This window comes from Oncorhynchus mykiss, chromosome 3 (genome assembly GCF_057628025.1).
Source record: "Oncorhynchus mykiss isolate SJ-2025 chromosome 3, ASM5762802v1, whole genome shotgun sequence".
In the NCBI taxonomy this organism is placed as follows: Eukaryota; Metazoa; Chordata; class Actinopteri; order Salmoniformes; family Salmonidae; genus Oncorhynchus; species Oncorhynchus mykiss.
The window spans coordinates 94,827,901-94,854,216 of NC_143024.1; the positions used below are offsets into that span (position 1 = coordinate 94,827,901).

At 48.2% G+C, this 26,316-nt stretch overlaps 1 protein-coding gene across 10 annotated transcripts in view; it reads left to right on the top strand.

The window, feature by feature from the left end:
- pard3bb (par-3 family cell polarity regulator beta b) overlaps positions 1–26,316 on the top strand; it is a 539,900-nt gene that overhangs the window by 362,756 nt on the left and 150,828 nt on the right. For all 10 annotated transcript variants that reach the window (XM_090230480.1, XM_090230482.1, XM_090230481.1 and 7 more), the window contains 2 exons: positions 546–665; positions 5,576–5,866. In XM_090230480.1, coding sequence (XP_090086606.1) covers positions 546–665; positions 5,576–5,866 — 411 coding nt within the window. The remainder of the gene's footprint in view (positions 1–545; positions 666–5,575; positions 5,867–26,316) is intronic.

Consider the following 26,316-nt stretch of genomic DNA (forward strand, 5'->3'; position numbering starts at 1 on the left):
CCTCTTTCTCTCCCCTCTCTCTCTCTCTCTCTCTCTCTCTCTCTCCTCTTTCTCTCTCGCTCTCTCTCTCTCTCTCTCTCTCTCTCTCTCTCTCCTCTGTCTCTCCCCCTCTCTCTCTCTCTCCTCTTTCTCTCCCCCCCTCTCTCTCTCTCTCTCTCGCTCTCCTCTTTCTCTCCCTCTCTCTCTCTCTCTCTCTCTCTCTCCTCTTTCTCTCCCCCCCTCTCTCTCTCCTCTTTCTCTCCCCCCTCTCTCTCTCTCTCTCTCTCTCTCTCTCTCTCTCTCTCTCTCTCTCTCTCTCTCTCTCTCTCTCTCTCGCTCTCCTCTTTCTCTCCCTCTCTCTCTCTCTCTCTCTCTCTCTCTCTCCTCTGTCTCTCCCCTCTCTCTCTCTCTCCTCTCTCTCTCTCTCTCTCGCTCCCCTCTCTCTCTCTCTCTCTCTCTCGCTCTCCTCTTTCTCTCCCTCTCTCGCTCCCCCTCTCTCTCTCTCTCTCTCTCTCTCCTCTTTCTCTCCCCCCCTCTCTCTCTCCCTCTCTGTCTCTCTCTCCTAGATTTGGGAAGAAGAAAGATGCGAAGGTAAAGAAAGCAGAAGCCAAAGCCACGCTACAGAGACAGAAGTCCGAGGTTCTGAGTGAAGAGGAGCTGGAGAGGATGAAAGAGGAGCGAGAAAGGTGAGATGGTTTTTATACTGTACATAATCTGAACGGAACGTTCTTGTAGCAGCTGGTTTATACAACCTAAAATAATCATTATAGAATCATCGGCACCACTGGTCAGTTTTTTGTGTTTTTTGGCAACATGTCTTTTGTGATGTCACCACAATGTTTCCACCAGACTGTTCCCACCAACCTAATGAAGCATTCTGGGAACATTTTAAAGAACAGACAAAATGTGTTCTGGGAACCTTTTAAATAACAGACTAATATCAAATCAAATCAAATTGTATTTGTCACATACACATGGTTAGCAGATGTTAATGCGAGTGTAGCGAAATGCTTGTGCTTCTAGTTCCGACAATGCATTAACCAACAAGTAATCTAGCTAACAATTCCAAAACTACTACCTTATAGACACAAGTGTAAGGGGATAAAGAATATGTACATAAGGATATATGAATGAGTGATGGTACAGAGCAGCATAGGCAAGATACAGTAGATGGTATTGAGTGCAGTATGTACAAATGAGGTGAGTATGTAAACAAAGTGGCATAGTTAAAGTGGCTAGTGATACATGTATTACATAAGGATACAGTAGATGATATAGAGTACAGTATATACATATGAGATGAATAATGTAGGGTATATAAACATTATATTAGGTAGCATTGTTTAAAGTGGCTAGTGATATATTTTACATCATTTCCCATCAATTCCCATTATTAAAGTGGCTGGAGTTGAGTCAGTATGTTGGCAGCAGCCACTCAATGTTAGTGGTGGCTGTTTAACAGTCTGATGGCCTTGAGATAGAAGCTGTTTTTCAGTCTCTCGGTCCCAGCTTTGATGCACCTGTACTGACCTCGCCTTCTGGATGATAGCGGGGTGAACAGGCAGTGGCTCGGTGGTTGTTGTCCTTGATGATCTTTATGGCCTTCCTGTGACATCGGGTGGTCAAGGTGTCCTGGAGGGCAGGTAGTGATGCGTTGTGCAGACCTCACTACCCTCTGGAGAGCCTTACGGTTGTGGGCGGAGCAGTTGTCGTACCAGGCGGTGATACAGCCCGACAGGATGCTCTCGATTGTGCATCTGTAGAAGTTTGTGAGTGCTTTTGGTGACAAGCCGAATTTCTTCAGCCTCCTGAGGTTGAAGAGGCGCTGCTGCGCCTTCTTCACGAAGCTGTCTGTGTGGGTGGACCAATTCAGTTTGTCTGTGATGTGTACGCCGAGGAACTTAAAACTTACTACCCTCTCCACTACTGTTCCATCGATGTGGATAGGGGGGTGTTCCCTCTGCTGTTTCCTGAAGTCCACAATCATCTCCTTAGTTTTGTTGACGTTGAGTGTGAGGTTATTTTCCTGACACCACACTCCGAGGGCCCTCACCTCCTCCCTGTAGGCCGTCTCGTCGTTGTTGGTAATCAAGCCTACCACTGTTGTGTCGTCCGCAAACTTGATGATTGAGTTGGAGGCGTGCGTGGCCACGCAGTCGTGGGTGAACAGGGAGTACAGGCTCAGAACGCACCCTTGTGGGGCCCCAGTGTTGAGGATCAGCGGGGTGGAGATGTTGTTGCCTACCCTCACCACCTGGGGGCGGCCCGTCAGGAAGTCCAGTACCCAGTTGCACAGGGCGGGGTCGAGACCCAGGGTCTCGAGCTTGATGACGAGCTTGGAGGGCACTATGGTGTTAATTGCCGAGCTGTAGTCGATGAACAGCATTCTCACATAGGTATTCCTCTTGTCCAGATGGGTTAGGGCAGTGTGCAGTGTGGTTGAGATTGTATCGTCTGTGGACCTATTTGTGCGGTAAGCAAATTGGAGTGGGTCTAGGGTGTCAGGTAGGGTGGAGGTGATATGGTCCTTGACTAGTCTCTCAAAGCACTTCATGATGACGGAAGTGAGTGCTACGGGGCGGTAGTCGTTTAGCTCAGTTACCTTAGCTTTCTTGGGAACAGGAACAATGGTGGTCCTCTTGAAGCATGTGTTCTGGGAACCTTTTAAAGAACAGACTAAATGTGTTCTGGGAACCTTTTAAAGAACAGACAAAATGTGTTCTGGAAACCTTTTAAAGAACAGACTAAATGTGTTCTGGGAACCTTTTAAAGAACAGGCAAAATGTGTTCTGGGAACCTTTTAAAGAACAGGCTAAATGTGTTCTGGGAACCTTTTAAAGAACAGGCTATATGTGTTCTGGGAACCTTTTAAAGAACAGACAAAATGTGTTCTGGAAACCTTTTAAAGAACAGACTAAATGTGTTCTGGGAACCTTTTAAAGAACAGACTATATGTGTTCTGGGAACCTTTTAAAGAACAGACTATATGTGTTCTGGGAACCTTTTAAAGAACAGACAAAATGTGTTCTGGGAACCTTTTAAAGAACAGACTAAATGTGTTCTGGGAACCTTTTAAAGAACAGACTATATGTGTTCTGGGAACCTTTTAAAGAACAGACTAAATGTGTTCTGGGAACCTTTTAAAGAACAGACTAAATGTGTTCTGGAAACCTTTTAAAGAACAGACTAAATGTGTTCTGGGAACCTTTTAAAGAACAGACTAAATGTGTTCTGGGAACCTTTTAAAGAACAGACTATATGTGTTCTGGGAACCTTTTAAAGAACAGACTATATGTGTTCTGGGAACCTTTTAAAGAACAGACTATATGTGTTCTGGGAACGTTTTAAAGAACAGACTATATGTGTTCTGGGAACCTTTTAAAGAACAGACTAAATGTGTTCTGGGAACGTTCTTGCAACATCCGGTGAATGTTTTATTCAAACATATAATCATCAGAATTACTGTACAGTTTTTGTTTCTTGAAAACATTTGCCGCAACCTTACAGATGTTCAGGGAACTTGCAAAGAACCAGTTTTGGTTTGCTGGGAAAACATTGTGTTATTCTGTTACCTGTAAACTGAATGATAACTTTGTGTGGTGGTTATTATTTATTACAGGGTGGTGGTTATTATTTATTACAGGGAGGTGGTTATTATTTATTACAGGGTGGTGGTTATTATTTATTACAGGGTGGTGGTTATTATTTATTACAGGGTGGTGGTTATTATTTATTACAGGGTGGTGGTTATTATTTATTACAGGGTGGTGGTTATTATTTAGTACAGGGTGGTGGTTATTATTTATTACAGGGAGGTGGTTATTATTTATTACAGGGTGGTGGTTATTATTTATTACAGGGTGGTGGTTATGATTTATTACAGGGAGGTGGTTATTATTTATTACAGGGTGGTGGTTATTATTTATTACAGGGTGGTGGTTATTATTTATTACAGGGTGGTGGTTATTATTTATTACAGGGTGGTGGTTATTATTTATTACAGGGTGGTGGTTATTATTTATTACAGGGTGGTGGTTATTATTTATTACAGGGTGGTGGTTATTATTTATTACAGGGTGGTGGTTATTATTTATTACAGGGTGGTGGTTATTATTTATTACAGGGTGGTGGTTATGATTTATTACAGGGAGGTGGTTATTATTTATTACAGGGTGGTGGTTATTATTTATTACAGGGTGGTTATGATTTATTACAGGGTGGTGGTTATGATTTATTACAGGGTGGTGGTTATGATTTATTACAGGGTGGTGGTTATTATTTATTACAGGGTGGTGGTTATTATTTATTACAGGGTGGTGGTTATTATTTATTACAGGGTGGTGGTTATTATTTATTACAGGGAGGTGGTTATTATTTATTACAGGGTGGTGGTTATTATTTATTACAGGGTGGTGGTTATTATTTATTACAGGGTGGTGGTTATTATTTATTACAGGGTGGTGGTTATTATTTATTACAGGGTGGTGGTTATGATTTATTACAGGGAGGTGGTTATTATTTATTACAGGGTGGTGGTTATTATTTATTACAGGGTGGTGGTTATGATTTATTACAGGGTGGTGGTTATGATTTATTACAGGGTGGTGGTTATGATTTATTACAGGGTGGTGGTTATGATTTATTACAGGGTGGTGGTTATGATTTATTACAGGGTGGTGGTTATGATTTATTACAGGGTGGTGGTTATTATTTATTACAGGGTGGTTATGATTTATTACAGGGTGTACCGGTACCCCCTGTATATAGCCTCCACATTGACTCTGTAGCGTAACACCCTGTATATAGCCTCCACATTGACTCTGTACCGTAATACCCTGTATATAGCCTCCAGAGGTTAGTACAGGTGTATACTGTAGGTAACTCCTCCTGTTGATCCAGATCTGTCCCAGAGGTTAGTACAGGTGTGTACTGTAGGTAACTCCTCCTGTTGATCCAGATCTGTCCCAGAGGTTAGTACAGGTGTGTAACTGTAGGTAACTCCTCCTGTCTATCCAGATCTGTCCCAGAGGTTAGTACAGGTGTGTACCTATCTGTCTCAGAGGTTAGTACAGGTGTGTAACTGTAGGTAACTCCTCCTGTCTATCCAGATCTGTCCCAGAGGTTAGTACAGGTGTGTACCTATCTGTCTCAGAGGTTAGTACAGGTGTGTAGCTGTAGGTAACTCCTCCTGTTGATCCAGATCTGTCCCAGAGGTTAGTACAGGTGTGTACTGTAGGTAACTCCTCCTGTTGATCCAGATCTGTCCCAGAGGTTAGTACAGGTGTGTACCTATCTGTCTCAGAGGTTAGTACAGGTGTGTAGCTGTAGGTAACTCCTCCTGTTGATCCAGATCTGTCCCAGAGGTTAGTACAGGTGTGTACTGTAGGTAACTCCTCCTGTTGATCCAGATCTGTCCCAGAGGTTAGTACAGGTGTGTAACTGTAGGTAACTCCTCCTGTTGATCCAGATCTGTCCCAGAGGTTAGTACAGGTGTGTAACTGTAGGTAACTCCTCCTGTTGATCCAGATCTGTCCCAGAGGTTAGTACAGGTGTGTAACTGTAGGTAACTCCTCCTGTTGATTCATATCTGTTCCAGGATCGAGGCGAAGCACGCGGAGCTGAGGGAGCGTCAGGCCAGAGAAAAAGGACCTGATGTCGAGGATGATTACATGGACCCCAACTACGCACGCATCAACAACTTCAGAGACAACTCCTCCCCGCGTCAGTCCCCCTACAGCAGAACCCGCACCCCATCTCCCCAACGCCCGCCACCCCACGGCCTCGGCCCAGGCCCCTCCCACGGCAACGAGCCATCCAATAAGGACCCCCTGGACGGGCTGTACGCCAAGGTCAACAAGCAGAGACAAGCCCCGCCCATGGCCGACAGGTGAGACAGGAACCCGCCTACTGTAGTGTATTTGACATAATCAATCTTTCCTCTTAGCCTGGGTGCCTGTTCTCTTACCAAAACAGACTGGCACCCAGGCTACTTTCCTCTAGTCTCTTGACAGACTGATCATCTAACTTAAGCAGCTAGCTAGGCATGCAACAGTTGGTCGCAAAATGACATGAAAATGCAAGGAATATAGGATGACCTGAGACTAATACATGGATCTAGGATGAACCTGAGACGGATACAGGGATATAGGATGACCGTGAGACAGATACAGGGATATAGGATGACCGTGAGACAGATACAGGGATATAGGATGACCCTGAGACTGATACAGGGATATAGGATGACCGTGAGACTGATACAGGGATATAGGATGACCCTGAGACTGATACAGGGATATAGGATGACCCTGAGACTGATACAGGGATATAGGATGACCGCGAGACAGATACAGGGATATAGGATGACCGTGAGACAGATACAGGGATATAGGATGACCCTGAGACTGATACAGGGATATAGGATAACCCTGAGACTGATACAGGGAGACAGGATGACCCTGAGACTGATACAGGGATACAGGATGACCCTGAGACTGATACAGGGATATAGGATGACCCTGAGACTGATACAGGGATATAGAAGACCCTGAGACTGATACAGGGATATAGATGACCCTGAGACTGATACAGGGATATAGATGACCCTGTGACTGATACAGGGATATAGATGACCCTGAGACTGATACAGGGATATAGATGACCCTGAGACTGATACAGGGATATAGATGACCCTGTGACTGATACAGGGATATAGATGACCCTGAGACTGATACAGGGATATAGATGACCCTGAGACTGATACAGGGATATAGATGACCCTGAGACTGATACAGGGATATAGATGACCCTGAGACGCGTATAGGATGACCCTGAAAGGGAGAGAGACAGTGGGAAAGGGAGAGAGACAGTGGGAAAGGGAGAGAGAGACAGGGGGAAAGGGAGAGAGAGACAGGGGGAAAGGGAGAGAGAGACAGGGGGAAAGGGAGAGAGAGACAGGGGGAACGGGAGAGAGAGACAGGGGAAAGGGAGAGAGAGACAGGGGGAAAGGGAGAGAGAGACAGGGGGAAAGGGAGAGAGAGACAGGGGGAAAGGGAGAGAGAGACAGGGGGAAAGGGAGAGAGACAGGGGGAAAGGGAGAGAGACAGGGGGAAAGGGAGAGAGACAGGGGGAAAGGGAGAGAGACAAGGGGAAAGGGAGAGAGACAGGGGGAAAGGGAGAGAGAGACAGGGGGAAAGGGAGAGAGAGACAGGGGGAAATGGAGAGAGAGACAGGGGGAAAGGGAGAGAGACAGGGGGAAAGGGAGAGAGACAGGGGGAAAGGGAGAGAGACAGGGGGAAAGGGAGAGAGAGACAAGGGGAAAGGGAGAGAGACACAGGGGGAAAGGGAGAGAGAGACAGGGGGAAAGGGAGAGAGAGACAGGGGGAAAGGGAGAGAGAGACGGGGAAATGGAGAGAGAGACAGGGGGAAAGGGAGAGAGACAGGGGGAAAGGGAGAGAGACAGGGGGAAAGGGAGAGAAACACAGGGGGAAAGGGAGAGAGAGAGAGATATGTCTCTATTTGTCTTTCTACATTACAGCCCCCCCCCTCCCCCATTAATGACTTTTCACCACTCGTTTTTAATCATACAGCTACACCCAACCTTTTACAATACCCTGTCCAACCTGTCCAACCTATCCAACCTATCCAACCTGTCCAACCTATCCAACCTGTCCAACCTATCCAACCTATCCAACCTATCCAACCTATCCAACCTGTCCAACCTATCCAACCTATCCAACCTGTCCAACCTATCCAACCTATCCAACCTGTCCAACCTATCCAACCTGTCCAACCTATCCAACCTATCCAACCTGTCCAACCTATCCAACCTATCCAACCTGTCCAACCTATCCAACCTATCCAACCTGTCCAACCTATCCAACCTGTCCAACCTATCCAACCTATCCAACCTGTCCAACCTATCCAACCTATCCAACCTGTCCAACCTATCCAACCTATCCAACCTGTCCAACCTATCCAACCTATCCAACCTGTCCAACCTATCCAACCTGTCCAACCTATCCAACCTGTCCAACCTGTCCAACCTATCCAACCTATCCAACCTATCCAACCTGTCCAACCTATCCAACCTATCCAACCTATCCAACCTGTCCAACCTATCCAACCTGTCCAACCTATCCAACCTGTCCAACCTGTCCAACCTATCCAACCTATCCAACCTATCCAACCTGTCCAACCTGTCCAACCTATCCAACCTATCCAACCTATCCAACCTATCCAACCTGTCCAACCTATCCAACCTATCCAACCTATCCAACCTATCCAACCTATCCAACCACCATACATAACCTCTCCTCGCAACATGGCTCATATTTTAAATTAGATTTGTTTATTGGTCACATGCACATGGTTCAATGAAGTTCTTCAGCTCCAACAATGCCGGCCTCTAACTTCCCAGCTGATCCAGAATGGAGATGCTCATACCAAGAGATAACATCTCTAGCTAGCTACCTCTGAAGAGGAAACGTTACTTCAGATGTCTTACTCTGGGACACTTTATCAGATGTCTTACTCTGGGACACATTATCAGATGTCTTACTATGGGACACATTATCAGATGTCTTACTCTGGGGCACATTATCATATGTCTTACTCTGGGGCACATTATCAGATGTCTTACTCTGGGACACGTTATCAGATGTCTTTCTCTGGGGCACATTATCAGATGTCTTACTCTGGGACACATTATCAGATGTCTTACTCTGGGACACTATCACATGTCTTACTCTGGGACACATTATCACATGTCTTACTCTGTGGCACATTATCAGATGTCTTACTCTGGGGCACATTACCAGATGTCTTAATCTGGACACATTATCACATGTCTTACTCTGGGGCACGTTATCAGATGTCTTACTCTGGGACACGTTATCAGATGTCTTACTCTGGGACACATTATCAGATGTCTTACTCTGGGGCACATTATCAGATGTCTTACTCTGGGACACATTATCACATGTCTTACTCTGGGGCACATTATCACATGTCTTACTCTGGGACACATTATCAGATGTCTTACTCTGGGGCACATTATCAGATGTCTTACTCTGGGACACATTATCATATGTCTTACTCTGGGACACATTATCAGATGGCTTACTCTGGGGCACATTATCACATGTCTTACTCTGGGACACATTATCAGATGTCTTACTCTTAGGCACATTATCAGATGTGTTACTCTGGGGCACATTATCAGATGTCTTACGCTGGGGCACGTTATCAGAAAGGGAATACTGTAATAAATACCTGTGGTCTTAACCAATCATCAATCATTGATCCATGGTCTTGACCAATCATATATATCAGTCATGACCAATCATATACCATTATCATAGTGTGTAATGTATACCATTTGCATAGTGTGTACTGTAGATCATTATCATAGTTTGTAATGTAGATCATTACCATAGTGTGTAATGTAGATCATTATCATAGTGTGTGTTGTAGATCATTACCATAGTGTGTAGTGTAGATCATTACCATAATGTGTAACGTAGATCATTATCATAGTGTGTACTGTAGATCATTATCATAGGGTGTACTGTATATCATAATCCTAGTGTGCACTTTAGATCATTATCGTGGTGTTTAATGTATATCATTATCATAGTGTGTGTTGTAGATCATTACCATGGTGTGTACTGTATATCATTATCATAGTGTGTAATGTAGATCATTATCGTACTGTGTACTGTAGATCATCATCATAGTATGTACTGTAGATCATTATCATAGTGTGTACTGTAGATCATTATCATAGTGTGTGTTGTAGATCGGTATCGCAATGTGCACTGTAGATCATTATCATAGTGTGTACTGGAGATCATTATCATAGTGTGTACTGTAGATCATTATCATAGTGTGTAATGTAGATCATTATCATAGTGTGTGTTGTAGATCGGTATCGCAATGTGCACTGTAGATCATTATCATAGTGTGTACTGGAGATCATTATCATAGTGTGTACTGTAGATCATTATCATAGTGTGTACTGTAGATCAATATCATAGTGTGTACTGTAGATCATTATCATAGTGTGTAATGTAGATCATTATCATAGTGTGTGTTGTAGATCGGTATCGCAATGTGCACTGTAGATCATTATCATAGTGTGTACTGGAGATCATTATCATAGTGTGTACTGTAGATCATTATCATAGTGTGTACTGTAGATCAATATCATAGTGTGTACTGTAGATCATTATCATAGTGTGTAATGTAGATCATTTTCATAGTGTGTACTGTATAGCATTATCGTAGTGTGTAATGTAGATCATTATCATAATGTGTACTGTATATAATATCAGAGTGTGTAATGTAGAGCATTATCATAGTGTGGATCATTTCCATAGTGTGTAGTGTAGATCATTATCACCGTGTGTACTGTAGATCATTATCATAGTGTGTACTGTATATCATTATCATAGTGTAGATCATGACCATAGTGTGTAATGTAGATAATTCTCATAGTGTAGATCATTATCACAGTGTGTACTGTAGATCATTATCATAGTGTGTAATGTATATCATTATCATAGTGTAGCTCATGACCATAGTGTGTACTGTATATCTTTATCATAGTGTATACTGTAGATCATTATCATAGTGGGTATTGTATATCATTATCAGAGTGTGTAATGTAGATGATTACCATAGTGTATATCATTATCATAGTGTGTACTGTAGGTCATTACCATTGTGTAGATCATTATCGTAGTGTGTACTGTAGGTCATTACCATAGTGTAGATCATTATCGTAGTGTGTACTGTAGGTCATTACCATAGTGTAGATCATTATCGTAGTGTGTACTGTAGGTCATTACCATAGTGTAGATCATTATCGTAGTGTGTACTGCAGGTCATTACCATAGTGTAGATCATTATCATAGTGTGTACTGCAGGTCATTACCATAGTGTAGATCATTATCATAGTGTGTACTGTAGGCCATTACCATAGTGTAGATCATTATCATAGTGTGTACTGCAGGTCATTACCATAGTGTAGATCATTATCATAGTGTGTACTGTAGGTCATGGCTGTAATCGAAGCAGTTGAAATGTGTGTCATGGGAATGTGGTAGTCATTGATTTACAGAATATATAAATACATGACACCTTGTGGGGTTTAAAGGTTAATTTATAGATGGTTTCAGAATTATAAACCTGGTTTAAAGGTTCAGTTTATAGATGGTTTCATAACTATAAACCTGGTTTAAAGACATCAGTTTATAGATGGTTTCAGAATTATAAACCTGGTTTAAATGTGGGGCTCCTAAGTTGGAGGAGAGGTCATTGAGGTGGAGGAAAGGGTCATTGAGGTGGAGGAGAGGGTCATTGAGGTGGAGGAGAGGGTCATTGAGGTGGAGGAGAGGGTCATTGAGGTGGAGGAGAGGGTCAATGAGGTGGAGGAGAGGGTCATTGAGGTGGAGGAGAGGGTCATTGAGGTGGAGGAGAGGGTCATTGAGGTGGAGGAGAGGGTCATTGAGGTGGTGCAGAGGGTCATTGAGGTGGAGGAGAGGGTCATTGAGGTGGAGGAGAGGGTCATTGAGGTGGAGGAGCGGGTCATTGAGGTGGTGCAGAGGGTCATTGAGGTGGAGGAGAGGATCATTGAGGTGGAGGAGAGGGTCATTGAGGTGGAGGAGAGGGTCATTGAGGTGGAGGAGAGGGTCATTGAGGTGGAGGAGAGGGTCATTGAGGTGGTGCAGAGGGTCATTGAGGTGGAGGAGAGGATCATTGAGGTGGAGGAGAGGGTCATTGAGGTGGAGGAGAGAGTCATTGAGGTGGAGGAGAGGGTCATTGAGGTGGAGGAGAGGGTCATTGAGGTGGAGGAGAGGGTCATTGAGGTGGAGGCGAGGGTCATTGAGGTGGAGGAGAGGGTCATTGAGGTGGAGGCGAGGGTCATTGAGGTGGAGGAGAGGGTCATTGAGGTGGAGGAGAGGGTCATTGAGGTGGAGGAGAGGGTCATTGAGGTGGAGGAGAGGGTCATTGAGGTGGAGGAGAGGGTCATTGAGGTGGAGGAGAGGGTCATTGAGGTGGGGGAGAGGGTCATTGAGGTGGAGGGGAGGGTCATTGAGGTGGAGGAGAGGATCATTGAGGTGGTGGAGAGGGTCATTGAGGTGGAGGAGAGGGTCATTGAGGTGGAGGAGAGGGTCATTGAGGTGGAGGAGAGGGTCATTGAGGTGGAGGAGAGGGTCATTGAGGTGGAGGAGAGGGTCATTGAGGTGGAGGCGAGGGACATTGAGGTGGAGGCGAGGGTCATTGAGGTGGAGGCGAGGGTCATTGAGGTGGAGAAGAGGGTCATTGAGGTGGAGGAGAGGGTAATTGAGGTGGAGGAGAGGGTTATTGAGGTCCCCACGGCGGATGTCTCGACCCAGGCCCATGGCACTGCAGTACAGCTGAAGAAGACCCAGTCTTTTTCCTAAATGGCACCCTATCCCCTATATAGTGAACTACTATTGTCCAGAGCCCTGGTACACTATATAGGGAATAGGGTGCCAGTCTCTCCCAGTACCCTCAACACTATTCTACTCTAAAGGTTACTATAACAACCACGGTTCTCCAGGGCTCTCCTGACCAATTAAACACCACGGTATCCAGGGCTGTGGAGAAGGGAGGAGAGAGAGAGAGGCTGTGGAGAGAGGAGAAGAGAGAGAGGCTAGGGACAGGGGAGGAGATAGAGGCTAGGGACAGGGGAGGAGAGAGAGAGAGGCTAGGGACAGGGGAGGAGAGAGAGAGGCTAGGGACAGGGGAGGAGAGAGAGAGGCTAGGGACAGGGGAGGAGAGAGAGAGGCTAGGTATATGGGAGGAGAGAGAGAGGCTAGGTATACGGGAGGAGAGAGAGAGGCTGTGGAGAGAGGAGAAGAGAGAGAGGCTAGGTAAATTGGAGGAGAGAGAGAGGCTAGGGACAGGGGAGGAGAGAGAGGCTAGGGACAGGGGAGGAGAGAGAGAGGCTAGGGACAGGGGAGGAGAGAGAGAGGCTGGGGAGAAAGGAGGAGAGATAAAAAGGCTGTGGAGAGAGGATAGAGAGGCTAGGGATAGGGGAGGAGAGAGAGAGAGAGAGGCTGGGGACAGGGGAGGAGAGAGAGAGGTTGGGGAGAAAGGAGATGAGAGAGAGGCTAGGTATAGTGGAGGAGAGAGAGAGGCTAGGGACAGGGGAGGAGAGCGAGAGAGGCTAGGGACAGGGGAGGAGAGAGAGAGGCTAGGGACAGGGGAGGAGAGAGAGAGGCTGGGGAGAAAGGAGGAGAGATAAAAAGGCTGTGGAGAGAGGATAGAGAGGCTAGGGATAGGGGAGGAGAGAGAGAGAGAGAGGCTGGGGACAGGGGAGGAGAGAGAGAGGCTGTGGAGAAGGGAGGAGACAGAGGGGTGGGCTGGGGAGAGGGGAGGAGACAGTGGGGTGGGCTGGGGAGAGGGGAGGAGACAGAGGGGTGGGCTGGGGAGAGGGGAGGAGACAGTGGGGTGGGCTGGGGAGAGGGGAGGAGACAGAGGGGTGGGCTGGGGAGAGGGGAGGAGACAGTGGGGTGGGCTGGGGAGAGGGGAGAGAGAGATTATGTGGAGAAGGGAGGAGACAGAGGGGTGGGCTGGGGAGAGGGGAGGAGACAGAGGGGTGGGCTGGGGAGAGGGGAGGAGACAGAGGGGTGGGCTGGGGAGAGGGGAGAAGAGAAAGACACAGAACAGGGAACAACAACCTTGTTCATGTCTCCTAGTCCTCACTGTCCTCTCTCTCACATTTCCCCTCCTCGCTGCTCTACAAACCAGTGGTTTTGCCATCCTCCAAATCATTCTAGAAATCAATAGATGGTGGAGGAAAGCTTTTAGTGTTGGTTGGGTGAGCAGAGCAGAGAGCGGAGAGCGGAGAGCGGAGTGCAGAGGAGTGGTTTTCCTCTTAATGAATCAACCATTCTGCTTAATGACTGCTGCTACGCCAGGCAGTAGGAGGGAGGGAGGAAGGGAGGCAGGGAGAGTAAGGGAGGGAGGGAGGGAGAGTAAGGGGGAGGAGCTAGGCAGGGAGGGAGGGTGGCAGGGAGGGAGGGAGGGAGAGTAAGGGGGAGGAGCTAGGCAGGGAGAGTGAGGGGGAGGAGCTAGGCAGGGAGGGAGGGTGGGAGGGAGAGTAAGGGAGGGGAGCTAGGCAGGGAGGGAGGGTGGGGGAGAGGGAGGGAGGGAGGGAGGCAGAGAGACAGACAGATAGACATGCAGGGAGGGAGGGAGGGAGAAAGGTAAGCAGGCAGGAAAACAGGCGGAATGCCAGAGCTTTCAGAAGATGCTCCTTATAAGTGTTCCTACATCCTACAGGCCCTTCTTTTAGGCAGCAACCACACACACACACACACACACACACACACACACACACACATACACACACACACCTCCCTGCTCTAGGTAATTAGAGCAAAACTGAGGAGGACCTTATACACTGGAGGGGAATGTCGACCATGTAACAGGAAGATACAGAACGGAGGGAGGGAGGGAGGTAGGTAGAGGACAGGGAAGAGAGAACGGGAGGGAGGGAGGGAGGTAGAGGACAGGCAAGAGAGGGAGGGAGGTAGGGAGGGAGGGAGGGAGGGAGGGAGGGAGGGAGGGAGGGAGGGAGGGAGGGAAGAGAGAACGGGAGGGAGGGAGGTAGAGGACAGGGAAGAGAGAACGGGAGGGATTGAGGGAGGGAGGTAGAGGACAGGGAATAGAGAACGGGAGGGAGGGAGGGAGGTAGAGGACAGGGAAGAGAGAACTGGAGGGAGGGAGGGAGGTAGAGGACAGGGAAGAGAGGGAGGGAGGGAAGAGAGAACGGGAGGGAGGGAGGGAGGGAAGGAGGGAGGGAGGGAGGTAGAGGACAGGGAAGAGAGAACGGGAGGGTGGTAGAGGACAGGGAAGAGAGAACGGGAGGGAGGGAGGGAGGTAGAGGACAGGGAAGAGAGAACAGGAGGGAGGGAGGTAGAGGACAGAGGACAGGGAATAGAGAACAGGAGGGAGGGAGGTAGAGGACAGGGAAGAGAGAACGGGAGGGAGGGAGGGAGGTAGAGGACAGGGAAGAGAGAACGGGAGGGAGGGAGGGAGGGAGAGAGAGGACAGAGGACAGGGAAGAGAGAACGGGAGGGAGGGAGGTAGAGAACAGGGAAGAGAGAACGGGAGGGAGAGGACAGGGAAGAGAGAACGGAGGGAGGGAGGGAGGGAGGGACGGAGGTAGGGAGGGGACAGGGAAGAGAGAACGGGAAGGAGGGAGGGAGGGAGGGAGGGAGGGAGGGAGGGGACATGGAAGAGAGAACGGGAGGGAGGGAGGGAGGGAGGGAGGGAGAGGACAGGGAAGAGAGAACGGGAGGGAGGGAGGGAGGGAGAGGACAGGGAAGAGAGAACGGAGGGAGAGAGGGAGGGAGGGACGGAGGGAGGGAGAACGGGAGGGAGGGAGGGAGGGAGAGTACAGGGAAGAGAGAACGGGAGGGAGGGAGGGAGGGAGGTAGAGGACAGGGAAGAGAGAATTGGAGGGAGCGAGGTAGAGGACAGGGAAGAGAGAACGGGAGGGAGGGAGGGAGGGAGGGAGATTACAGGGAAGAGAGAACGGGAGGGAGGGAGGGAGGGAGCGAGGGAGGGAGAGGACAGGGAAGAGAGAACGGGAGGGAGGGAGGGAGGGAGAGGACAGGGAAGAGAGAACGGAGGAAGAGAGGGAGGGAGGGAGGGGAGACGTGGAGAGGGAGGGATGGAAGGGAGAGGAGGAGAGGGAGGGATGGAGGGGAGAGGAGGAGAGGTTCCGGAGACTGTGAGCCTGATTCATCCAGGACTCATTTGGAGCTGCGTTCAAGTGGTACTCGCTCGGCCCTTCCTTTCATTGAACTTCCTCTCTTCGTTTCATTGAACTTCCTCTCTTCTCTTTCAATAGCTTATTTCTCTGTTGTCTCCCCCCTCCGTTCTCTTTCATTCTCTTTTCATTCTTTAGGATTTACGCCTCTCATATCTGCTCAGGAACTTCTTCAAACCTCATTGACAATACAGTGCACATACTGTAAAGGACATGTGAGCACACACACACACACATACACAAACACACACACACACACACACTCGCACTTGCACACACACACACACACACACACTTGAACATACACTTGAATCTCTCATTTGGTGGTAAATTCTCTATAGCTGCATCTTGTAGCTTAGCAACAGGTCTGAGAGACATTGTGTTTGTGTGAGTAGGATTAAGGGTTAATGGTTAAGGATTAGGGGTTAAGGGTTAGGGGTTAAAAAGAGTACTGTACAGCTGGTTCAATGAGAACTGGTTTAAATAGGTCAGATTGGTATTCAACACATAGTTGCCATTCTAGATGAACTGAGTGGGCAGTCTTTTCCATTTAGCTAAGAAGCACAATTAAAGCTTTCTGGAGAGAACAAGAGATGTGGAATAGAGAGATGTGGGATGGAGAGATGTGGAATGAAGAGATGTGGAATAGAGAGATGTGGAATAGAGAGATGTGGAATAGAGAGATGTGGAATGAAGAGATGTGGGATGGAGAGATGTGGGATGGAGAGATGTGGGATGGAGAGATGTGGGATGGAGAGATGTGGAATAGAGAGATGTGGAATGAAGAGATGTGGAAAGGAGAGATGTGGAATAGAGAGATGTGGGATAGAGAGATGTTCCTGCAGATTGATTCCCCCCCTCCTCTCCTATTGTTTCTATAAGAGGTGCAGTTCCTGCAGATTGATTCCCCCCCTCCTCTCCTATTGTTCCTATAAGAGGTGCAGTTCCTGCCGATTGATTCCCCCCCTCCTCTCCTATTGTTCCTATAAGAGGTGCAGTTCCTGCAGATTGATTCCCCCCTCCTCTCCTATTGTTCCTATAAGAGGTGCAGTTCCTGCAGATTGATTCCCCCCCTCCTCTCCTATTGTTCCTATAAGAGGTGCAGTTCCTGCAGATTGATTCCCCCCTCCTCTCCTATTGTTTCTATAAGAGGTGCAGTTCCTGCCGATTGATTCCCCCCCTCCTCTCCTATTGTTCCTATAAGAGGTGCAGTTCCTGCAGATTGATTCCCCCCTCCTCTCCTATTGTTTCTATAAGAGGTGCAGTTCCTGCCGATTGATTCCCCCCCTCCTCTCCTATTGTTCCTATAAGAGGTGTAGTTCCTGCGGATTGACCCCCCCCCCTATCCTATTGTTCCTATAAGAGGTGCAGTTCCTGCAGATTGATTCCCCCCCTCCTCTCCTATTGTTCCTATAAGAGGTGCAGTTCCTGCAGATTGATTCCCCCCCTCCTCTCCTATTGTTTCTATAAGAGGTGCAGTTCCTGCAGATTGATTCCCCCCTCCTCTCCTATTGTTCCTATAAGAGGTGCAGTTCCTGCAGATTGATCCCCCCCTCCTCTCCTATTGTTCCTATAAGAGGTGCAGTTCCTGCAGATTGATCCCCCCCTCCTCTCCTATTGTTCCTATAAGAGGTGCAGTTCCTGCAGATTGATTCCCCCCTCCTCTCCTATTGTTCCTATAAGAGGTGCAGTTCCTGCAGATTGATTCCCCCCCTCCTCTCCTATTGTTCCTATAGGAGGTGCAGTTCCTGCAGATTGATTCCCCCCCTCCTCTCCTATTGTTCCTATAAGAGGTGCAGTTCCTGCAGATTGATCCCCCCCCCTCTCCTATTGTTCCTATAAGAGGTGCAGTTCCTGCAGATTGATTCCCCCCTCCTCTCCTATTGTTCCTATAAGAGGTGCAGTTCCTGCAGATTGATTCCCCCCCTCCTCTCCTATTGTTCCTATAAGAGGTGCAGTTCCTGCAGATTGATTTCCCCCCTCCTCTCCTATTGTTCCTATAAGAGGTGCAGTTCCTGCAGATTGATTCCCCCCCTCCTCTCCTATTGTTCCTATAAGAGGTGCAGTTCCTGCAGATTGATCCCCCCCCTCCTCTCCTATTGTTTCTATAAGAGGTGCAGTTCCTGCAGTTTGATTCCCCCCCTCCTCTCCTATTGTTCCTATAAGAGGTGCAGTTCCTGCAGATTGATTCCCCCCCTCCTCTCCTATTGTTCCTATAAGAGGTGCAGTTCCTGCAGATTGATTCCCCCCCTCCTCTCCTATTGTTTCTATAAGAGGTGCAGTTCCTGCAGATTGATCCCCCCCTCCTCTCCTATTGTTCCTATAAGAGGTGCAGTTCCTGCAGATTGATTCCTCTCCTTTTGTTTCAAACCGCTCAGAATAATAAAATATAAAACGATGACTTTAAAAAGAAACGTAAACCTCAGCACCCACCAATTTAAAACAGTTATTTTGCAATGAGGTTTGTGCAGTAGGATACGGGCTCATTACATTACCATATTGGCTAGTTGCCCTGTCAATGTTGATCTTCTCAGACCATTTTACAATGATATTTAAAACGTCATGTATATGATCACGCCTGGTAATAAATCATGTGTTCTATTACTTGTGAGGTACAGATTAAATCAATTAGCCTTTTATTGTATTTTACTGAACTGGATGGTGCCTGTATCTGATGGTCAGTCTCAGCGGAGGGAGGGAGGAAGAGCTGAGCTGCCTGTATCTGATGGTCAGTCTCAGCGGAGGGAGGGAGGAAGAGCTGAGCTGCCTGTGTCTGATGGTCAGTCTCAGCGGAGGGAGGGAGGAAGGGCTGAGCTGCCTGTATCTGATGGTCAGTCTCAGCGGAGGGAGGGAGGGTGAGAGGCAACCTCTCTCCGCTGCTCTCTTTCTCACACTCCCTCCCTCTGCTGAGACTGACCATCAGATACAGGCAGCTCAGCTCTTCCTCCCTCAGCTCTTCCTCCCTCAGCTCCTTCTCCCTCAGCTCTTCCTCCCTCAGCTCTTCCTCCCTCAGTTCTTCCTCCCTCAGCTCTTCCTCCCTCAGCTCTTCCTCCCTCAGTTCTTCCTCCCCCAGCTCTTCCTCCTTCAGTTATTCCTCCCTCAGCTCTTCCTCCCTCAGTTCTTCCTCCCTCAGTTCTTCCTCCCTCAGTTCTTCCTCCCTCAGCTCTTCCTCTCTCAGCTCTTCCTCCCTCAGTTCTTCCTCCCTCAGCTCTTCCTCTCTCAGCTCTTCCTCCCTCAGTTCTTCCTCCCTCAGCTCTTCCTCTCTCAGCTCTTCCTCCCTCAGCTCTTCCTCTCTCAGCTCTTCCTCCCTCAGCTCTTCCTCTCTCAGCTCTTCCTCCCTCAGTTCTTCCTCCCTCAGCTCTTCCTCCATCAGCTGACTGACCATAAAGGGGGGGGGGGGGGGGGGGGGGGGGTCATCCGGCTGATGGCCAAGTTCAAGTCACACTGCATGATTTCTGCCTCGTGCACCAATTCATGTTGTTACTCGTACGATCCAGCGAAGTAATCGTTGATATTAGAAAGACACAAGCCGTTAGTAAACAACGCCAGTGGATACAGAGAGGTGGTTTATGGCTTGTAAAGGTGCTGAATAAAATCTTTAAACATGAACTCAGTCATAACAACAGCAGCTCTTAACTGTATTCGTTGACAGTCTCTCTCTAGTCATGGGTTTTTTAGGCGTTTTTAAATCTCAAACAGTAGAGTTTAACTATCCACTTTGCTGTGGGCTCGTGGAAGCTGCAGACACACGGGTGATCTGAGCTATCTGATTGGCCAGTGGTAAGTCTACAGGCGCACTTGATTTGCTCTCCGTGACCGCTGGGTAGGAGGAGTTTGTACCTTTAGACACATGAAATGGTTTAAAATGGGAACACTTTAATTACTCAGTGTGCAGGGCATCTGAATCAAGTCCACCTACCACAAACAGGGCATCTGAATCAAGTCCACCTACCACAAACAGGGCATCTGAATCAAGTCCACCTACCACAAACAGGGCATCTGAATCAAGTCCACCTACCACAAACAGGGCATCTGAAGTAGAAGGGGTTGTATGAAGTAGAAGGGGTTGTTTGAAGTAGAAGGGGTTGTGTGAAGTAGATGTATGAAGTAGAAGGGGTTGTATGAAGTAGAAGGGGTTGTATGAAGTAGAAGGGGTTGTTTGAAGTAGAAGGGGTTGTGTGAAGTAGATGTATGAAGTAGAAGGGGTTGTATGAAGTAGATGTATGAAGTAGAAGGGGTTGTATGAAGTAGAAGGGGTTGTATGAGGTAGAAGGGGTTGATTGAAGTAGAAGGGGTTGTATGAAGTAGAAGGGGTTGTATGAAGTAGAAGGGGTTGTTTGAAGTAGAAGGGGTTGTATGAAGTAGAAGGGGTTGTATGAAGTAGAAGGGGTTGTATGAAGTAGAAGGGGTTGTATGAAGTAGAAGGGGTTGTTTGAAGTAGAAGGGGTTGTATGAAGTAGAAGGGGTTGTATGAAGTAGATGTATGAAGTAGAAGGGGTTGTATGAAGTAGAAGGGGTTGTTTGAAGTAGAAGGGGTTGTATGAAGTAGAAGGGGTTGATTGAAGTAGAAGGGGTTGTATGAAGTAGATGTATGAAGTAGAAGGGGTTGTTTGAAGTAGAAGGGGTTGTTTGAAGTAGAAGGGGTTGTATGAAGTAGATGTATGAAGTAGAAGGGGTTGTATGAAGTAGAAGGGGTTGTATGAAGTAGAAGGGGTTGTATGAAGTAGAAGGGGTTGTATGAAGTAGAAGGGGTTGATTGAAGTAGAAGGGGTTGTATGAAGTAGATGTATGAAGTAGAAGGGGTTGTTTGAAGTAGAAGGGGTTGTTTGAAGTAGAAGGGGTTGTTTGAAGTAGAAGGGGTTGTATGAAGTAGATGTATGAAGTAGAAGGGGTTGTATGAAGTAGAAGGGGTTGTATGAAGTAGAAGGGGTTGTTTGAAGTAGAAGGGGTTGTATGAAGTAGAAGGGGTTGTATGAGTTAGAAGGGGTTGATTGAAGTAGAAGGGGTTGTATGAAGTAGAAGGGGTTGTATGAAGTAGAAGGGGTTGTTTGAAGTAGAATTTACAATGACGGCCTAGGAACAGAAGGTTAACTGCCTGTTCAGGGGCAGAACGACAGCTCGGGGATTTGAACTTGCAACCTTCCGGTTCCTAGTCCAACGCTCTAACCACTAGGCTACCCTGCCGCCTCTACACTCTAAACACTAGGCTACCCTGCCGCCTCTACACTCTAACCACTAGACTACCCTGCCGCCTCTACACTCTAACCACTAGACTACACTGCCGCCTCTACACTCTAACCACTAGACTACCCTGCGGCCTCTACACTCTAACCACTAGGCTACCCTGCCGCCTCTACACTCTAACCACTAGACTACCCTGCCGCCTCTACACTCTAACCACTAGGCTACCTGCCGCCCCTACACTCTAACCACTAGGCTACCTGCCGCCCCTACACTCTAACCACTAGGCTACCTGCCGCCCCTACACTCTAACCACTAGGCTACCTGCCGCCCCTACACTCTAACCACTAGGCTACCTGCCGACCCTACACTCTAACCACTAGGCTACCTCCCGCCCCTACACTCTAACCACTAGGCTACCTGCCGCCCCTACACTCTAACCACTAGGCTACCTACCGCCCCTACACTCTAACCACTAGGCTACCTGCCGCCCCTACACTCTAACCACTAGGCTACCTGCCGCCCCTACACTCTAACCACTAGGCTACCTGCCGCCCCTACACTCTAACCACTAAGCTACCCTGCCGTATGAAGTAGAAGGGGTTGTATGAACAGGGGTTTGTAGGGAGAGAGAAATGGATAGATCCCATGCCTTCTATTCAGGGAGATGGATAGACCCCATGCCTTCTATTCAGGGAGATGGATAGACCCCATGCCCTCTATTCAGGGAGATGGATAGACCCCATGCCTTCTATTCAGGGAGATGGATAGACCCCATGCCTTCTATTCAGGGAGATGGATAGACCCCATGCCTTCTATTCAGGGAGATGGATATACCCCATGCCTTCTATTCAGGGAGATGGATAGACCCCATGCCTTCTATTCAGGGAGATAGATAGACCCCATGCCTTCTATTCAGGGAGATGGATATACCCCATGCCTTCTATTCAGGGAGATGGATAGACCCCATGCCTTCTATTCAGGGAGATGGATAGACCCCATGCCTTCTATTCAGGGAGATGGATAGACCCCATGCCTTCTATTCAGGGAGATGGATAGACCCCATGCCTTCTATTCAGGGAGATGGATAGACCCCATACCTTCTATTCAGGGAGCTGGATAGACCCAATGCCTTCTATTCAGGGAGATGGATAGACCCCATGCCTTCTATTCAGGGAGATGGATAGACCCCATGCCTTCTATTCAGGGAGATGTATAGACCCCATGCCTTCTATTCAGGGAGATGGAAAGACCCCATGCCTTCTATTCAGGGAGATGGATAGACCCAATACCTTCTATTCAGGAAGCTGGATAGACCCCATGCCCTCTATTCAGGGAGATGGATAGACCCCATGCCTTCTATTCAGGGAGATGGATAGACCCCATGCCTTCTATTCAGGGAGATGGATAGACCCCATGCCTTCTATTCAGGGAGATGGATATACCCCATGCCTTCTATTCAGGGAGATGGATAGACCCCATGCCTTCTATTCAGGGAGATAGATAGACCCCATGCCTTCTATTCAGGGAGATGGATATACCCCATGCCTTCTATTCAGGGAGATGGATAGACCCCATGCCTTCTATTCAGGGAGATGGATAGACCCCATGCCTTCTATTCAGGGAGATGGATAGACCCCATGCCTTCTATTCAGGGAGATGGATAGACCCCATGCCTTCTATTCAGGGAGATGGATAGACCCCATACCTTCTATTCAGGGAGCTGGATAGACCCCATGCCTTCTATTCAGGGAGATGGATAGACCCCATGCCTTCTATTCAGGGAGATGGATAGACCCCATGCCTTCTATTCAGGGAGATGTATAGACCCCATGCCTTCTATTCAGGGAGATGGAAAGACCCCATGCCTTCTATTCAGGGAGATGGATAGACCCAATACCTTCTATTCAGGAAGCTGGATAGACCCCATGCCTTCTATTCAGGGAGATGGATACACCCCATGCCTTTTATTCAGGGAGCTGGATAGACCCCATTCCTTCTATTCAGGGAGATGGATAGACCCCATGCCTTCTATTCAGGGAGCTGGATAGACCCCATGCCTTCTATTCAGGGAGCCTTCTATTCAGGGAGGTGGATAGACCCCATGCCTTCTATTCAGGGAGTTGGATAGACCCCATGCCTTCTATTCAGGGAGATGGATAGACCCCATGCCTTCTATTCAGGGAGATGGATAGACCCCATACCTTCTATTCAGGGAGCTGGATAGACCCCATGCCTTCTATTCAGGGAGATGGATAGACCCCATGCCTTCTATTCAGGGAGATGGATAGACCCCATGCCTTCTATTCAGGGAGCTGGATAGACCCCATGCCTTCTATTCAGGGAGATGGATAGACCCCATGCCTTCTATTCAGGGAGCTGGATAGACCCCATGCCTTCTATTCAGGGAGATGGATAGACCCCATACCTTCTATTCAGGGAGCTGGATAGACCCCATGCCTTCTATTCAGGGAGATGGATAGACCCCATACCTTCTGTTCAGGGAGCTGGATAGACCCCATGCCTTCTATTCAGGGAGATGGATAGACCCCATGCCTTCTATTCGGGGAGATGGATAGACCCCATGCCTTCTATTCAGGGAGATGGATAGACCCCATGCTTTCTATTCATGGAGATGGATAGACCCCACGCCTTCTATTCAGGGAGATGGATAGACCCCATGCCTTCTATTCAGGGAGATGGATAGACCCCATGCCTTCTATTCAGGGAGATGGATAGACCCCATGCCTTCTATTCAGGGAGCTGGATAGACCCCATGCCTTCTATTCAGGGAACTGGATAGACCCCATGCCTTCTATTCAGGGAGATGGATAGACCCCATGTCTTCTATTCAGGGAGATGGATAGACCCCATGCCTTCTATTCAGGGAGATGGATAGACCGCATGCCTTCTATTCAGGGAGATGGATAGACCCCATGCCTTCTATTCAGGGAGATGGATAGACCGCATGCCTTCTATTCAGGGAGATGGATAGACCCCATGCCTTCTATTCAGGGAGCTGGATAGACCCCATGCCTTCTATTCAGGGAGCCTTCTATTCAGGGAGGTGGATAGACCCCATGCCTTCTATTCAGGGAGTTGGATAGACCCCATGCCTTCTATTCAGGGAGATGGATAGACCCCATGCCTTCTATTCAGGGAGATGGATAGACCCCATACCTTCTATTCAGGGAGCTGGATAGACCCCATGCCTTCTATTCAGGGAGATGGATAGACCCCATGCCTTCTATTCAGGGAGATGGATAGACCCCATGCCTTCTATTCAGGGAGCTGGATAGACCCCATGCCTTCTATTCAGGGAGATGGATAGACCCCATGCCTTCTATTCAGGGAGCTGGATAGACCCCATGCCTTCTATTCAGGGAGATGGATAGACCCCATACCTTCTATTCAGGGAGCTGGATAGACCCCATGCCTTCTATTCAGGGAGATGGATAGACCCCATACCTTCTGTTCAGGGAGCTGGATAGACCCCATGCCTTCTATTCAGGGAGATGGATAGACCCCATGCCTTCTATTCGGGGAGATGGATAGACCCCATGCCTTCTATTCAGGGAGATGGATAGACCCCATGCTTTCTATTCATGGAGATGGATAGACCCCACGCCTTCTATTCAGGGAGATGGATAGACCCCATGCCTTCTATTCAGGGAGATGGATAGACCCCATGCCTTCTATTCAGGGAGATGGATAGACCCCATGCCTTCTATTCAGGGAGCTGGATAGACCCCATGCCTTCTATTCAGGGAACTGGATAGACCCCATGCCTTCTATTCAGGGAGATGGATAGACCCCATGTCTTCTATTCAGGGAGATGGATAGACCCCATGCCTTCTATTCAGGGAGATGGATAGACCGCATGCCTTCTATTCAGGGAGATGGATAGACCCCATGCCTTCTATTCAGGGAGATGGATAGACCCCATGCCTTCTATTCGGGGAGATGGATAGACCCCATGCCTTCTATTCAGGGAGATGGATAGACCCCATGCCTTCTATTCAGGGAGATGGATAGACCCCATGCCTTCTATTCAGGGAGATGGATAGACCCCATGCCTTCTATTCAGGGAGCTGGATAGACCCCATGCCTTCTATTCAGGGAGATGGATAGACCCCATGCCTTCTATTCAGGGAGATGGATAGACCCCATGCCTTCTATTCAGGGAGATGGATAGACCCCATTCCTTCTATTCGGGGAGATGGATAGACCCCATGCCTTCTATTCAGGGAGATGGATCGACCCCATGCCTTCTATTCAGGGAGCTGGATAGACCCCATGCCTTCTATTCAGGGAGATGGATAGACCCCATGCCTTCTATTCAGGGAGATGGATAGACCCCATGCCTTCTATTCAGGGAGATGGATAGACCCCATGCCTTCTAATCAGGGAGATGGATAGACCCCATGCCTTCTATTCAGGGAGCTGGATAGACCCCATGCCTTCTATTCAGGGAGATGGATAGACCCCATTCCTTCTATTCGGGGAGATGGATAGACCCCATGCCTTCTATTCAGGGAGATGGATCGACCCCATGCCTTCTATTCAGGGAGCTGGATAGACCCCATGCCTTCTATTCAGGGCGATGGATAGACCCCATGCCTTCTATTCAGGGAGCTGGATAGACCCCATGCCTTCTATTCAGGGAGATGGATAGACCCCATGCCTTCTATTCAGGGAGCTGGATAGACCCCATGCCTTCTATTCAGGGAGATGGATAGACCCCATGCCTTCTATTCAGGGAGATGGATAGACCCCATGCCTTCTATTCGGGGAGATGGATAGACCCCATGCCTTCTATTCAGGGAGATGGATAGACCCCATGCTTTCTATTCATGGAGATGGATAGACCCCACGCCTTCTATTCAGGGAGATGGATAGACCCCATGCCTTCTATTCAGGGAGATGTATAGACCGCATGCCTTCTATTCAGGGAGCTGGATAGACCCCATGCCTTCTATTCAGGGAGATGGATAGACCCCATGCCTTCTATTCAGGGAGCTGGATAGACCCCATGCCTTCTATTCAGGGAGATGGATAGACCCCATGCCTTCTATTCAGGGAGATGGATAGACCCCATGCCTTCTATTCAGGGAGCTGGATAGACCCCATGCCTTCTATTCAGGGAACTGGATAGACCCCATGCCTTCTATTCAGGGAGATGGATAGACCCCATGTCTTCTATTCAGGGAGATGGATAGACCCCATGCCTTCTATTCAGGGAGATGGATAGACCGCATGCCTTCTATTCAGGGAGATGGATAGACCCCATGCCTTCTATTCGGGGAGATGGATAGACCCCATGCCTTCTATTCGGGGAGATGGATAGA